Raw genomic sequence first — 13,905 nt, 5'->3', positions numbered from 1 at the left:
GTAGCAAATTCACCCACTCAATGCATTCCATTAATAACTTGAAGAACCCCTCCTTCACCTCATCATTCTAAATTGATGCAACTCTACCAAGCGTAGGCATGTACCACTTTGGATTCGATGCATAAGAAGCCATGTGCAAGGGAGATTTAGGCTTTCTCATCCATGATGAATAGTAAGTCGAATGTCTTCATTGTAGAATACTAAAATGCGGTCCACTCACATAATTGCCCTCGTCTGGCAAAGCATAAAATCAATGCACTCATACACCTCTCCAAGGTTAGGTGCATCCCTATCCACATATTTGATGAGCTGTAAAACTAGAGTGACGATACAAACTATATTTTACATCACTCCAAAATGCATCACTCTTCACTATCTCCTTCACCTTCCTCCCTTGCACTGTTGCAGATCCATCCCACAAATTCCACTCATTAGTCATATGCATGAGTTATAGTGGCTCTTCCAACTTTAAACATTCTCTCCAAAAGAGTAAAATAGGATGCATATATGGTCTCAACTGGTTTCAAGAACTCCTTTGCGATGGTCTTGAAAAGTGCATGTGAAGTGTGGTGGTTGTAGATATACATCTGCACATCTCTAATATTGCTGACCACTCCTATAATCTAGTCAATGTTCCCCATGTCCTTGAGTGCATTGTTCATGGCATGCACATAACATGGAGTCCAACAAATATGCCTATATGCTGCCTTAATAAGCTTCCTTGCAACTGTACACACATATGCTGCTTATGTTGCTACACGGACTGCATTTTGTGGCCCAATCTCCTAAATAACTGTTCAAAGAATGTCAAATTGAAAATCAACATTCTTTGATGCTCTGAACAATCAATTTCCCTAAGAAATCTAATAGCTAATAGCTAATTGATGAGTGGAAAGTAGCTAATAGCTGTCGACCCATCCATACAATGTTGCATGCAGACTCCTCGCAACATGCCCTCACGGTCTCCATCAATGAACTGATCTTGACATTATTGGTTATCTATAATGTCCCCACTTTAGCAGTCGACCAAGTGTGTGCGTGTTAGCCTAGTTCTACATAGTCCCAAGGGCTAACGAAGGGTTTCAAGGAATCTTAAGTGTTTCGGCCTAGTCATCTCCAGTTTCGGACAAAACAGAGTTGATTTACTCAGTCTCAGGGATACTTACTATTATTAGTAAGTCAATAGGACACAATGGAGGCTAGTTTTAGTGATTGGATTTGATACTCCTCAGCAAGAGCTTTCCGACAAGCTATCACTCATGTTGTTCAAAGTCCGATAGCTAATATATTTTTATGCCTGAAGTATTATTAAAGTAACATTTAATTTAGTTGTAAAATATTAAAGTGTTACTTTAATATTAAATTTTATGGGAATGTGGGCAGATCAAAAGGGGCGCCTAAGGGAGATGTAAGTGATTATTTTAATATTTTTTATATTGCACATCTTTTATCCCACATTGCTCATGTGGGTTGAAATAACCCTTGGTGAAAGAATAAAAGGGAGCGTTAGTGGTTTCATTTGGAAGGTGGAATGTGGGAAGAAAATTGATGTGTGAGTTGTAGATCCGTTCTTGGCATTAGATGACATCTATCCTCTCTTGTGACATTCTAGACGTCATTCCCTTCGGGTTTGGCCTTTGGAATCTATTGTTATCAGCTTCATTATCAGGTAGATTGGGTGCATTTCTAGCTACAGGCAGATTTAATGTTTTGCTCATATCTTCTTCATTACTCATCCGATGCTTATGCTACTTTGAGGGAATGACTTTATGAAGATATTGGACTGTTTGAAAGACAAAATACTATAGCGACATTGTTCATGCGAGTATTGTTCATGCGGCACTATTCACGTAGGTAGTGTTCATGCAGCACTATTCATGTCATTGTAGTAGTAGGTTTAAATAACATTTGCTGGAGCATTATGTCAATAATATTGGAGCAATTAGTGAGTTGATAATCTGCCCGTATTTGATTTTATTGAATTATGAAAATAACATCATATCAGCAGTAATACAATTTCCAATCTGCATATTATTGTACTTTCTTTTTGTTCATGTTGAGTGATTTTCAATTCCATGCAAGCAAACAATATAAATGTCTCATTTTTGAAGTTATAAGAGGTTAAATTAGTAAACAGAGGAATAAGGAGTTGGATGCAAACTGTTTGACAAAATTCCTATCAGCGGTTGTTTAGTTTTTGGGCATTTCCATGGAGTCCATTACAGTGTTATCAGAGCTTTTTGTTTTGCCATCTTGTGGAGGCTTACTGGGAATTTGGAACAGCCGTATAGAGGGAAAAGTGTTTGACGAAATGTCAAAACACTAAAGTCAGAAATAAAAGAGGTTAAGAATGAATGTTTGAGCATGCGACAGAGGCCATCAACTTTTACCATACCAGAGCAAGACAACAAAGATTCAGACTCACAGAGCGAGCAGTCTAGTTCATCTGTGCAAGTGGACATAGAATCGAGTCATACAGACACAGAGATATACCTTGACCAAGACAACGGTATGGGTGACCGAGATGATAGGAATATAGGACTAGGCAGAGGCAGGAATGTCGGTCTAGATCAGGAGGTAATGTTCAGATGGTTATTGGGTACATTGGAGTAGGGGCAACGTATGCAACATGAGCAGAATAGGCAAATGGATATGATGTTGTCGCTTATGGCTAGACAAATGGGCGTCAATATTAATCCAAGTGATGCAAATAATGGAAATGGGGGCAATGATAATAATGGAGCCTGAGGCAACAACAATGGTCTTGAGAATAATATTAATGGTAATAATAATGGACATGGCAACAATGGGAATGAGGCTGATAACTTTAGACACGTTGCACACCCAACTTGGATAGCGAGCTCGAGACCTCGTCTACCCACCTTCCCACATAGAGATCCGGTTCAACTAGCAAGTGAACCGCAGATTACCGAGTTACAAGATTGGTTCAAGAGGGACTGGGAGGCTAGCGGACTGGAGTTTTAGATGGATATTTCCCTCAAAGATTATATGGACTTAAGGATGAGACACATGCCTAGAGAAAGAGGGAGAAATCAAAACTTTGAGCTAAGAAAGAAAGTTGGAAAACTTTCTTTGCCTTATTATGATGCTTCAGGGAAGATGATTGCACGATGTTGGGTGCAGAAAATAGATACATACTTCCAGTTGAATCCTATGCTTGAGGAGGAGGCTATCAAGTATGCGGCTATTCAGTTGGATGGTTCAACACATGATTGGTGGCACCTTGGCATGGTAACCTTGGGGTATAATCTAATCACATCTTAGGAGTTCACTGAGAGACTTACAAAGAGATTTGATACCAAAGATTTGAGTTACAGTTTAAAGAGTTGGCATAGCTCAAGTAGTGGGGATCAATTGAGACTAATATCAGTGAATTTTAGAGGTTAGCTATGTTGGTTATAGATATTTCAGAGAGGAGATTAGTAGTGCTATTTATGGACAGGCACTCAAATCCCTTGAGGGGTTGTGTCAAGGGGCATGACCTTGCTACATTACAGGAGGCCACTAAGAAGGCTCGTGACCTAGCACCTTCTTCTTTTAAGAGAAGATTTCAGCCTAGGGATTTGCATACGAAGAAGGATAAAGATAAGGACAAAAAACCTTTTTACCAGGATGTACGGTCAAAAGGGGATAATATGAAGTCGGATAATGACACCTTGAATGAGTTGAGGAGGAAGAAGTTGTGTTTTCATTGTAGAGAACCTTGGGATTTATAAGTGTCCTCTCAAGGCTAAGGCAAATCAAATGGAGTATTTTTCAGCGGAGGAGTCATAGTCAAAGGGGGAGGCTCAAAACTCTAATTCAGATGAGAGTAGCACTCCAAAGGAGAACATCATTCTTAAGGATGATAGGTCGTTGGCATGATTGAAAGGGGCTCAAAAGGCGATCACATTTAGGGTTAGGGGTACTATCCAGGGGCAGAAAGTGATCTCTCTAGTTGACACTGGGGCTACACATAACTTCATAGATGCATAGTTAGTAGCAATGAGAGGTTTACGGAACGAGGAGCATATGTTGGGTTTAGAGTCATGGTACTTAATGGTGACAAATTATTAAGCACTCGGAAGATATCTAATCTTCATATCAAATTTGGAGATGGCTATGAGTTGGAGGATGAGTTCTATGTAGTAGACATGGGAGACTATGATGTCATCCTCGGCATGACATGGATGGCCTTACTAGTTGAGTTCACACTTAACTTAGCAAAACTGGAGATGAGATTCCAGCATGAGGGAAGAACTGTTGTACTCAGAGGACTTTCGAATGGGAGTTGTAGAGTAGTCTCCCTAAGGAGAATGCATAAACTTTTTTAGCATAGCAACATAGAGTGGGCAGCAGAATGTTTCATTATGCCAGCTCCACAGGTGCCACAGGTAGAGTCATCCACCAGATATCTAGGAGATATAGGAGATACTTGATAGGCATGACAAAGTATTTGATGATATTCCACATGGGGTTCCTCCTGACAGGGGAATAGAGTATGTTATTGAGCTCAAGGAGGGAGCCAAACTGGTAATGATTACCCCCTATCGTCATCCTAAGAAACACAAGGATGAGATAGAGAAGGCAATTAAGGAGCTATTGGAGATGGGGCACATTAGGTCTAGCAAAATCCCTTTTGCTTCACCAGAAGTTCTAGTGAAGAAGAAGGATGCGAGGATGCACATGTGCATTGATTACAAGGCTTTGAATAAGAAAACAATTAAAAATAGTTATTGCATTCCTAGGATTGATGAGTTGAATGATGAGTTGTATGCTACACACTTCTTCACCAAAATCGATTTTCGATCCGGATACCACCAGATCAGGATGAGAGAAGAGGACATTGAGAAGACAATTTTTCGATGTCACTATGGCCAGTTCGAGTTTATGGTTATGCCATTTGGGCTAACCAATGCACCTGCCACATTTCACAGTTGTATGAACCAAGTGTTCAGGGGGCAATTGAGGAGATTGGTTTTGATCTTCTTTGATGACATCTTGATCGTCTTTGATGACATCTTGGTCTTCAGTAAGACCTGGGAAGAGCACTTGCAGCATCTGGAGGATTGTTCTCTATTTTGGATAGAGTCATTGTATGCCAAGGAATCAAAATGCGAGTTTGGCATAACCGAGCTCCTGTACCTTGGGCATACCAAGCTCCTGTACCTTGGGCATATTATGGGCATATTATTAGTGCTAATGGTGTTTAGGTTGATCTTGAAAAGATTAGTGCTATTGTGGATTGGCCTACTCTCACAAACCTTACACGGCTCAAGGGGTTCTTTGGTATATGTGGTTTTTATCTGAGGTTTGATAGGGGTTTCTCACAGATTGCCACACCTTTGACAAATCTCACCATGAAAGGAGCCTTCACATGGACAGAGGTAGTGTAGAGATGTTTTGACCATTTCAAACAGGTGATGTCATCTTGTCTGGTTCTAGCTCTATCTGATTTCACGAAGCCATTACAACTTCAATGTGATGCTTCAGGAGACAAGATAGGAGCAGTATTGATGCAGGAGAGACACCCCATTGCATTTGAGAGTAGGAAGCTCCAAAGAGTTGAGAGGAGTTATTCTATCTACGACAGGGAAATGTTGGCTATAATGCATGCATCGGCCAAATTCCAATCATATTTGGTAGGTTGGCATTTTGTGATCAAAACTTATCACAATAGTATTAAATACTTCATGAGCCAACATGATCTTAATGATTGGTGGCAGAAATGGGTTACTAAATTGCAGGCTTATGACTTTGATATAGAGTTTGTCAAAGGTAATAAAAATGTGGTGGCTGATGATTTAACTCAGAGACCTCACTTATGTTCTCTGGTAGAGGTTTCAAGAGATTGGAGAGATCGAATTGTAACGAAGTATGCAAGAGATGATTGGGCTTCTGGGATAGTTGCGGGCACCATTCAAGATGACGGTTATGCAGTGTTGGATGGGTTGATCAGATTTTAGGACAGGGTTTATTTGATTCCTACATCATAGTTTAGAGAGGAGATTTTGAGGGCATTTCATGATGCACCTACAATTGGGCATCCAGGGGTCTTCAAGACCTATAGGTAGATCCAAGAGGGGTTCTCGTGGAAAGGGCTCAAAGATGATGTTTAGAGGTATGTAAGGGAGTGTGTAGTTTGTCAACAGAATAAGGGAGAGCACACATTTCCCGTAGGTTTACTACAGCTCTTGCCCATTCTGGACAACAAATGGGAAAGTATTTCTATGGACTTCATCACTGGTTTTCCACGATTGCAAGGAAGAGATTGTATTTATGTGGTGGTAGACAAATTGACAAAGTTTGCTCACTTTTTTGCTATTCCTTCTATTTATACAACAACTCAGGTGGCAGATTTATTCTTCAAAGAGATTTTCAGGTTGCATGGGATATCGAGATTTATTGTTAGTGACAGGGAGAGCAAGTTCATGAGCGCCTTTTGGCAGGAGTTGTTCAAGTTGTGTTGTATAGATCTTACACCTAGTATGAATTACCACCCTCAGATAGGTGGGCAGATGGAGACAATAAATAAATGGGTGGAAGGCTATTTGCAAAACTATGTGACTGCACAGCAGAGAGCGTGGGTCAAGTGGTTATATATGGGGGAGTATTGTTACAATACCACATATCACATGACCATCAGGATGACTCCATATATGGCATTGTATGGGTATGAAACACCCAACTTCATGGATTAAGTTTTGGGGAACAGTCAAGTGCCCAAAGCCAAAGACTTGTTCCAAGATAGTCAAGATATCCTGAGAGTGCTCAAAGAGAACATACAACAGGTTCAAAATCAGTAGAAGTTGTATGCTGATCACTATAGGGTAGAGTGCAATTTTGAGGTAGGGGATATGGTGTATTTGAGGCTACAGCCATATAGGCAGTCATCGCTCAAGAGGAGAGGAGTAGAGAAACTGAAGCCTAGATTTTATGATCCCTATAGGGTGATTTGTAGAGTGGGCAAAGTTGCCTATGAATTTGAGCTTCTAGAGGGTAGTCAAGTGCACAATGTATTTCATGTGTCGAGGCTTAAGAAAGCCATTGGTTAGAGTGTAGTTTCTTTTACAGAGTTACCTTCTTTGGATGAGGAGGGGAAGCTCGTGTTAGTAACTGAGGCTATTCTAGACACTCGAGAAGGAAATGTAGAACTGGGGTAGTGAAGGAGTATTTGGTCAGATGGAAAGACCTGTCGGGGGAGGATGCTACATGGGAGAGTGAGCAGGTTATTCAGCAGGTTGAACTAAGATTGCTTGAGGACAAGCAATTTCAAGGGGGTAGACTGTAATGTCCCTACTTTAGCAGTCGACCAAGTGTGTGTGTGTGTGTGTGTTAGCCTAGTTCTACATGGTCCCAAGGGCTAACAAAGTGTTTAAAGGGATCTTAGAGTGTTTTGGCCCAAAACGGAGTTGATTTACTTAGTCTCAGGCATGCTTACTATTTTTAGTAAGCAGGACAAAAGGGAGGCTAGTATTGGTGATTGGATTTGATACTCTTTAGTGAGAGCTTTCCAATGAGCTATCGCTTGTTGAGTTTAATAGCTAATATATTTTTATGCCTAAAGTATTATTAAAGTAACATTTAATTTAGTCGTAAAATATTAAAGTGTTACTTTAATATTAAATTTTATGGGAATGTGTGCAAATCAAAACGGGCGCCTAAGGGAAACATAAGTGATTATTTTAATATGTTTTATGTTGCGCATCTTTTATCCCACATTGCTCATGTGAGTTGAATTGACCCTTGGAGAAAGAATAAAAGAGAGTATTAGTGGCTTCATTCGGAAGGTTGACTGTGAGAAGAAAATTGATGTGTGAGTTGCATATCCGTTCTTGGCATTGAGGATGTCTATCCTCTCTTGTGACATTCTCGATGTCATTCCCTTGGGGTTTGGCCTTTGGAATCCATTGTTATCAGCTTCATTATTAGGCAAATTGGGTGCATTTCTCGCGACAGGTAGATTTGATGTTTTGCTCATATCTTCTTCATTACTCATCCGATGCTTATGTTACTTTGAGGGAATGATTTTATGAAGATATTGGACTGTTTGAAAGACAAAATACTGTAGCAACACTATTCACGTGGGTAGTGTTCATGCGGCACTATTCACGTCATTGTAGCGGCAAGTTTAAATAACATTTGCTGCAGCATTATGTCAATAATATTGGAACAATTAGTGAGTTGATAATCTGCCCATATCCGATTTTATTAAATTCTGAAAATAACATCATATCAGCAGTAATACAATTTCCAATCTGCATATTATTGTACTTTCTTTTTGTTCGTGTTGAGTGATTTTCAATTCCATGCAAGAAAACAATATAAATATCTCATTTCCGAAGTCATAAGGGGTTAAATTAGTAAACGGAGGAATAAGGAGTTGAATGCAAACTGTTTAACAAAATTCCTATCAGCAGTTTAGTTTTTGGGCATTTCCAGGGTGTCCATTACATTATCCATGGTCTTAGTCCTCAATTTGTGCTCCCCCTTGTGGCATAGTTGATGGTCCTCCCCCTTTTGTCATCATCTATGTTATCTCCTTGTAATAAGGATATTGAGCTACGTGAAATAGGATGCCATTGGCAAAAAAGAACTTGACAGTGGAATCATTTATCGCTCTCTCAAGTGCACATTAAAGAAACTAGCTATGGGTTTACTTTTAGTTTGCACCTTGTGTTTCTGCTTGCCTTGTTGTGATTCAGCCATAGCACTATAAGTGGATGAAGGTCCTAAGGCTGCCCCTAACAGTGTTGTTGATCTCTGATACAATCTAGGAGTAGAAATATGTGGCTGCCACAATATTTGTTGCTCATGCTGTTGAATAGACTGAATTTGTTTCCTACTAGACAAGATAGTAGACATTGCAATTCCCAAGTTTGTAACACCCCAAAGCTTGTTGAACTCAATTCTGTAATGCAAATTTTTATCCTCCAAAAATTCACATGCTCTTGCACCTTTTTCTGGCCAAAAGAGGAGTATATTAACTGTAGTGATGCTCCCAAACCATTATGTACCACAAATGTTGCATTTCCATTTCCTTGTGTCACTAACTAATGGCGTTGGGGCTGTTATTCTTGTTGTTAACTGTCTGAGAGGAAATTTGGGATCATAAGAACCCCTAGCCTGGACTACCAAAAGTGTGGAGGGGCAACCAGTAGCAGATGGTGATCTAGCTACAAAACTAGTTTGCCCTTCTGGATTTGACCCATGCTTACTCTTCTCATTAGTCTCATCAACATGCTTAGGTTCATATTTTGATTGGCTTGCACTATGAGAAGAGTTTCTATCTCATCCGCTCATTTCATGATTGGGGAAGCTCATTTTGGCACTGATTTCACAAAATGAAAAAAATAAAACCGTAAACACATAGTTTCAGCCTGTGCCCTACTTTAAAATTAAAAATATAATACTCTATTTTTTAACAAATTGAAAATTTAAATTGTAAAACACAATTTTGAAAATGAAAGAACAAGAATTTAGAAATGAAATAACTTTCAGAAAATGAAACAACAAAAAATGTAAAAACTATGGACATTGATTTGAAAATCAGATAATAAAACAAAAAATTAGTTAAAAACCTTAACCTTTTTCTTGAAAAATCTCTGCAACAAGGTGAAGAACCTTCATCTTCTTCTTGCTCCTTGTTACTAATCTTTCACTTCCAATCGTCTTTTCATTCCCCCAATCACCCTTTTCTCAGCTCTCTACTCTTCTTGCTGTTGCAAACAAATAGAACAGTAAATGTGAATAGAAATGAAACTTGGAAGCCTTTTGAAGAAATAAAAGACAATAGATGGGCCCCACATATGCCTAAGGCGTATTGGAATGTTGAGGGTTGTTGCTGTGATCCCTTCAGCGTTCTGAGAGTGCGGGAACATCCCTGTGTTTCCAGCTGTGGGCGGAGTTTGTGGTGGTGCTATTAGGGATGCCAGAATGCCGTCCCCATGTCCCTAGTGCCTCCCCATTCCAAGAACATTGGGGAATTAGAGGGTACATGTTCCTGGGGTTCACTGATGCATTATGATGCTGTGGATTCCAGTTTATATTGTTCATTGTATGCAAAATTTGACTATCAGTTCTACTTTATATTATGTATAGGAGGAACTATGAAAGATAATTTACAAGTTCTGGTTTCTTGGCAAGCACATTCGCAGTCAAATTTCCAATTTTTGTAATGTTTGGAAGACTAGAATTTTTTTTCCTGAAAGTTCGGGATTTGTAGCTTAAGTGCAACTAGAGAGATATTCATCCACTTTAACACCTCAATTAAAAAATAAATAGATCATATAATATGGTAATTGACAGATTTGATGCCTTTAACATTATGTCTAGATATAAATTTAATGGGCTTTTGAAATCGATGTTCATTTGCTGTAAATGCTAACTTTTTCCTTTTCAGCACAGATAGGTAACATTTGCCCAGATCTTGATGATGTTTCATATCTAGAGAGAGTCTTCAACATGGGCCAAGTAAGGGTCTTACTGTCATCCACCTTTTGTGTTAAGTGAAAATGGTTCATTGACTAATCCTGCTGATATTGTTTGTAGGAACTGCTGAGCAAAAATCTTATCTCATCTGGTCATGACATCAGTGATGGTGGTATTGTTGTATCCTTGCTAGAGATGGCATTTGCAGGAAACTGTGGTATAAAAGTTGATTTAAGCTCAAAAAATGCCAGTTTATTTGAAGCGCTATTTGCAGAAGAACTTGGCCTTGTCTTTGAGGTCAGCAAGAGCAGCTATTCGTTATAATAGGAAGATAAATATATCATTTCAAAACTATACTTCGAATAGCAGATTTGTATCTGATCCTTTTTTTGTTGCTATGAACAGGTTAGCAGTGGTAATCTTGATGTTGTTAGAAAGAAACTTGAAGCAGCAGGTATCATTTTTGAAAACATTGGACAAGTTACAACATCTCCTGTTATAGAGGTCTATGTTGATGGGACATTACAGCTTAGCAAAACAACACCATATCTTAGGGATCTGTGGGAAGAGACAAGTTTTATGCTGGAACGATTACAGAGATTGGAATCATGCGTACAGATTGAACAAGATGGAGTGAAAGGCCGGCATACACCTGCTTGGAACTTGTCATTTGTTCCTAGTGGTACAGATGAAAAGTACATGAAATTAGAATCAAAACCAATGGTTGCTGTAATTCGAGAAGAAGGCAGTAATGGTGATAGGGAAATGTCAGCTATGGTTTTGGCTGCTGGCTTCGAACCTTGGGATGTTTCAATGTCAGATCTTTTGAAAGGCAGAGTCACTTTGGAAAACTTTAGAGGAATAGTCTTTGTTGGAGGGTTTAGTTATGCAGACGTGTTGGACTCTGCGAAAGGATGGGCCGCTACAATAAGATTTAATGATTCTCTTCTTCGACAGGTAACTGTTTGTGTTTCATATATATGTTCAAATCATCTATTTTTTCCATTGGGTTAGCATATGCAGTCAGTCAGTTGTAATAGGCAAAACTAAACCAGTCAATCGATGTAAACAAATACTGACAAGTCTAATCTAACCATGCAGTTTCAAGAATTTTATGAGCGACCAGATACATTCAGCCTTGGAGTGTGTAATGGATGTCAGCTGATGGCTCTTCTTGGCTGGGTACCTGGGAAGGAAGTTGGAGGAGTATTTGGTACCGGTGGTGACAGCTCACAACCTCGGTTCATCCATAATGAATCTGGTCGTTTTGAGTGTCGGTTTATCTCTGTGAAAATAGATGACTCCCCTTCAATAATGTTGAAAGGCATGGCGGGCACTACAGTTGGCATTTGGGCTGCACATGGAGAAGGAAGAGCATTCTTTCCCGATAAAGATGTACTGAACCAAGTACAAGAATCAAATTTAGCACCAATTAGGTATTGTGATGATGATGGGTACATAACTGAGGCATACCCTTTCAACCCTAATGGTTCACCACATGGAATTGCAGCCTTATGTTCACCAAGTGGAAGGCATCTAGCTCTTATGCCACACCCTGAGCGTTGCTTCCTCATGTGGCAATTCCCATGGTATCCTAGGGAATGGGAACTAGACCCAAAGGGTCCAAGCCCTTGGTTAAGGATGTTTCAGAATGCACGGGAATGGTGTGATGAAATATGAAGCACTCCACCATTCAATTGATTTTTGCCAACTTAAATTACAAAATTTTGTAGAGTTTCTCAGGAACCTATTGTAACAGTTTTTCAAAGTCTTTGGTAGTACATGAATATCAGTAAATTTCGTTTTAGGCAGTTTGGTCAAATTTTGAATACTTGTATGATAATAGAATTGAAACACCTTTACACAATTGTTTATGCTGTCAAGATGCAGTGACAAATGCCTGATGAGGTATTTCCAGCATAATTATGTAAACTAAATTCAATCGATATCTTGATTTGGGTTTGGGAGAAACAATATGTGACTATTTATTATGATTCTTTAGAGACTTGAAATAATATTCATTGATTTGGATATTTCTTGAGATGCGGATATAAGTAATCCATATTATGGCAATCTTTGGTTTTGATTGATTAAATGTGTTTACCTGCCAAAACATGGGTTACACCATTGCAATGGGTGCATTATTTTAATCTAGCTATGTAGTTCTCTCTGTCGTGTTGGACCAAATATTTCTTACAACATCCTTTACAAACAATTGACATTGACAATCTTATATGGAGCATGAACACACCATATCAAAATGTCTTTAATCATTCTGGCGACACCCATGGAACATGAATATATTGTATATACATCTTTGGTAGGAACAGACTTTTAATTCATGTACTTTTCAATTAAATTATACGGCATTATTTTGTCTTTAATGGTCATAGTTAGATTTTGATCAGACAAGCGTGAAAATTTGATGAACGTTATAACTAATTCAACAGTGAAATTTTGATGGAACATTATAACTAATTCATTTCCCATGTTGAATTGTAGGATATTCTTCACAATTAAATTACTTTCAGTCTATTATTGCTTATGATATTGTTGGTTCCTATATTCCATGGATAGGATACATAAGGTTTTTGGGTGGGTTGGATTTCCTAACCTTGGATTTACAGGTTCTGTTTAAGATCTCACTGTCCTTAACTCACATTGTTAAACTTTCAAAAAGGTAATTTTACTTTATTGATGCCATGGAATCTTATTTTTTGATTCTAAATGTGTTTATGTTAATTAGATTGGTTGAAAGCAGATTTGCATCATTTGTTTGAGAACTCCCATTATTTTATTTAGTTTGTTTTTAAAAGGATAAATTTCTTTAATGGCCCATGGAATGTTGAAAAGAATGTTAAATATTGGACTTTAGAACTCTGAGATTAAAGTGAGCCTATGTATCATAAATTAAACTTATCTCTTTTTGCTTAATGTGGATAGATTTGAGTTACTCCAACTAACTATATAGGGGAAAAGGGCCCTCTAATGAAACACCTTAACTTTGCACTTTTAGAATCTTTGTGGAAATTTCAAATCACTCCAAATTTTTCACAATAAGCTTATGACTAAGGTTTCGGGGGCACAACATAAAATATGATGCAATCTTAGCATGTGTTTGCCCAAGATGTCCAAAACAATCACAAACAAAAGGAAGTGACTGATCCTTGTGCATTTTTATGTTTTTATTGGTGTACTAATGTAACATCACATGATTAATTGTTTTTAGAATTAAGGGATACATTTCATTTAATTGTTTTTTGGAATTAAGGGATACATTTCATTCAATTATGGATAGTCTTTATAGAAGCAATAATTTTGAAGTCGTAGTTATTGGTGTAATGGCGTCAAAAAAATAATTGGACATCGAATCGTAGTTGTTAGAACATGCTCAATTATTGAATTTTGTCCCCTATGACATTTGAATATATGTTTCTTTGATGTGAATAGAGAGTGGGTGTTTATAAATAGAAA

General features: G+C 38.4%; 1 protein-coding gene across 1 annotated transcript in view; it reads left to right on the top strand.

The window, feature by feature from the left end:
* LOC149554881 (putative phosphoribosylformylglycinamidine synthase, chloroplastic/mitochondrial) overlaps positions 1-12,504 on the top strand; it is a 308,229-nt gene extending 295,725 nt beyond the window's left edge. The window contains exons 28-31 of the mRNA XM_089828894.1: positions 10,408-10,473; positions 10,552-10,728; positions 10,837-11,388; positions 11,533-12,504. Of these exons, the coding sequence (XP_089685020.1) occupies positions 10,408-10,473; positions 10,552-10,728; positions 10,837-11,388; positions 11,533-12,111 (1,374 nt within the window). The 3' untranslated portion in view covers positions 12,112-12,504. The remainder of the gene's footprint in view (positions 1-10,407; positions 10,474-10,551; positions 10,729-10,836; positions 11,389-11,532) is intronic.
* The last annotated feature ends 1,401 nt before the right edge of the window (positions 12,505-13,905 follow it).

Source organism: Cupressus sempervirens, chromosome 5 (genome assembly GCF_028749045.1).
Source record: "Cupressus sempervirens isolate cs-2001-9-10 chromosome 5, ASM2874904v1, whole genome shotgun sequence".
Lineage (NCBI taxonomy): Eukaryota > Viridiplantae > Streptophyta > Pinopsida > Cupressales > Cupressaceae > Cupressus > Cupressus sempervirens.
The sequence above is the reverse complement of the archived record's forward strand: the minus strand, read 5'-3'. Positions and strand labels throughout refer to the sequence as shown.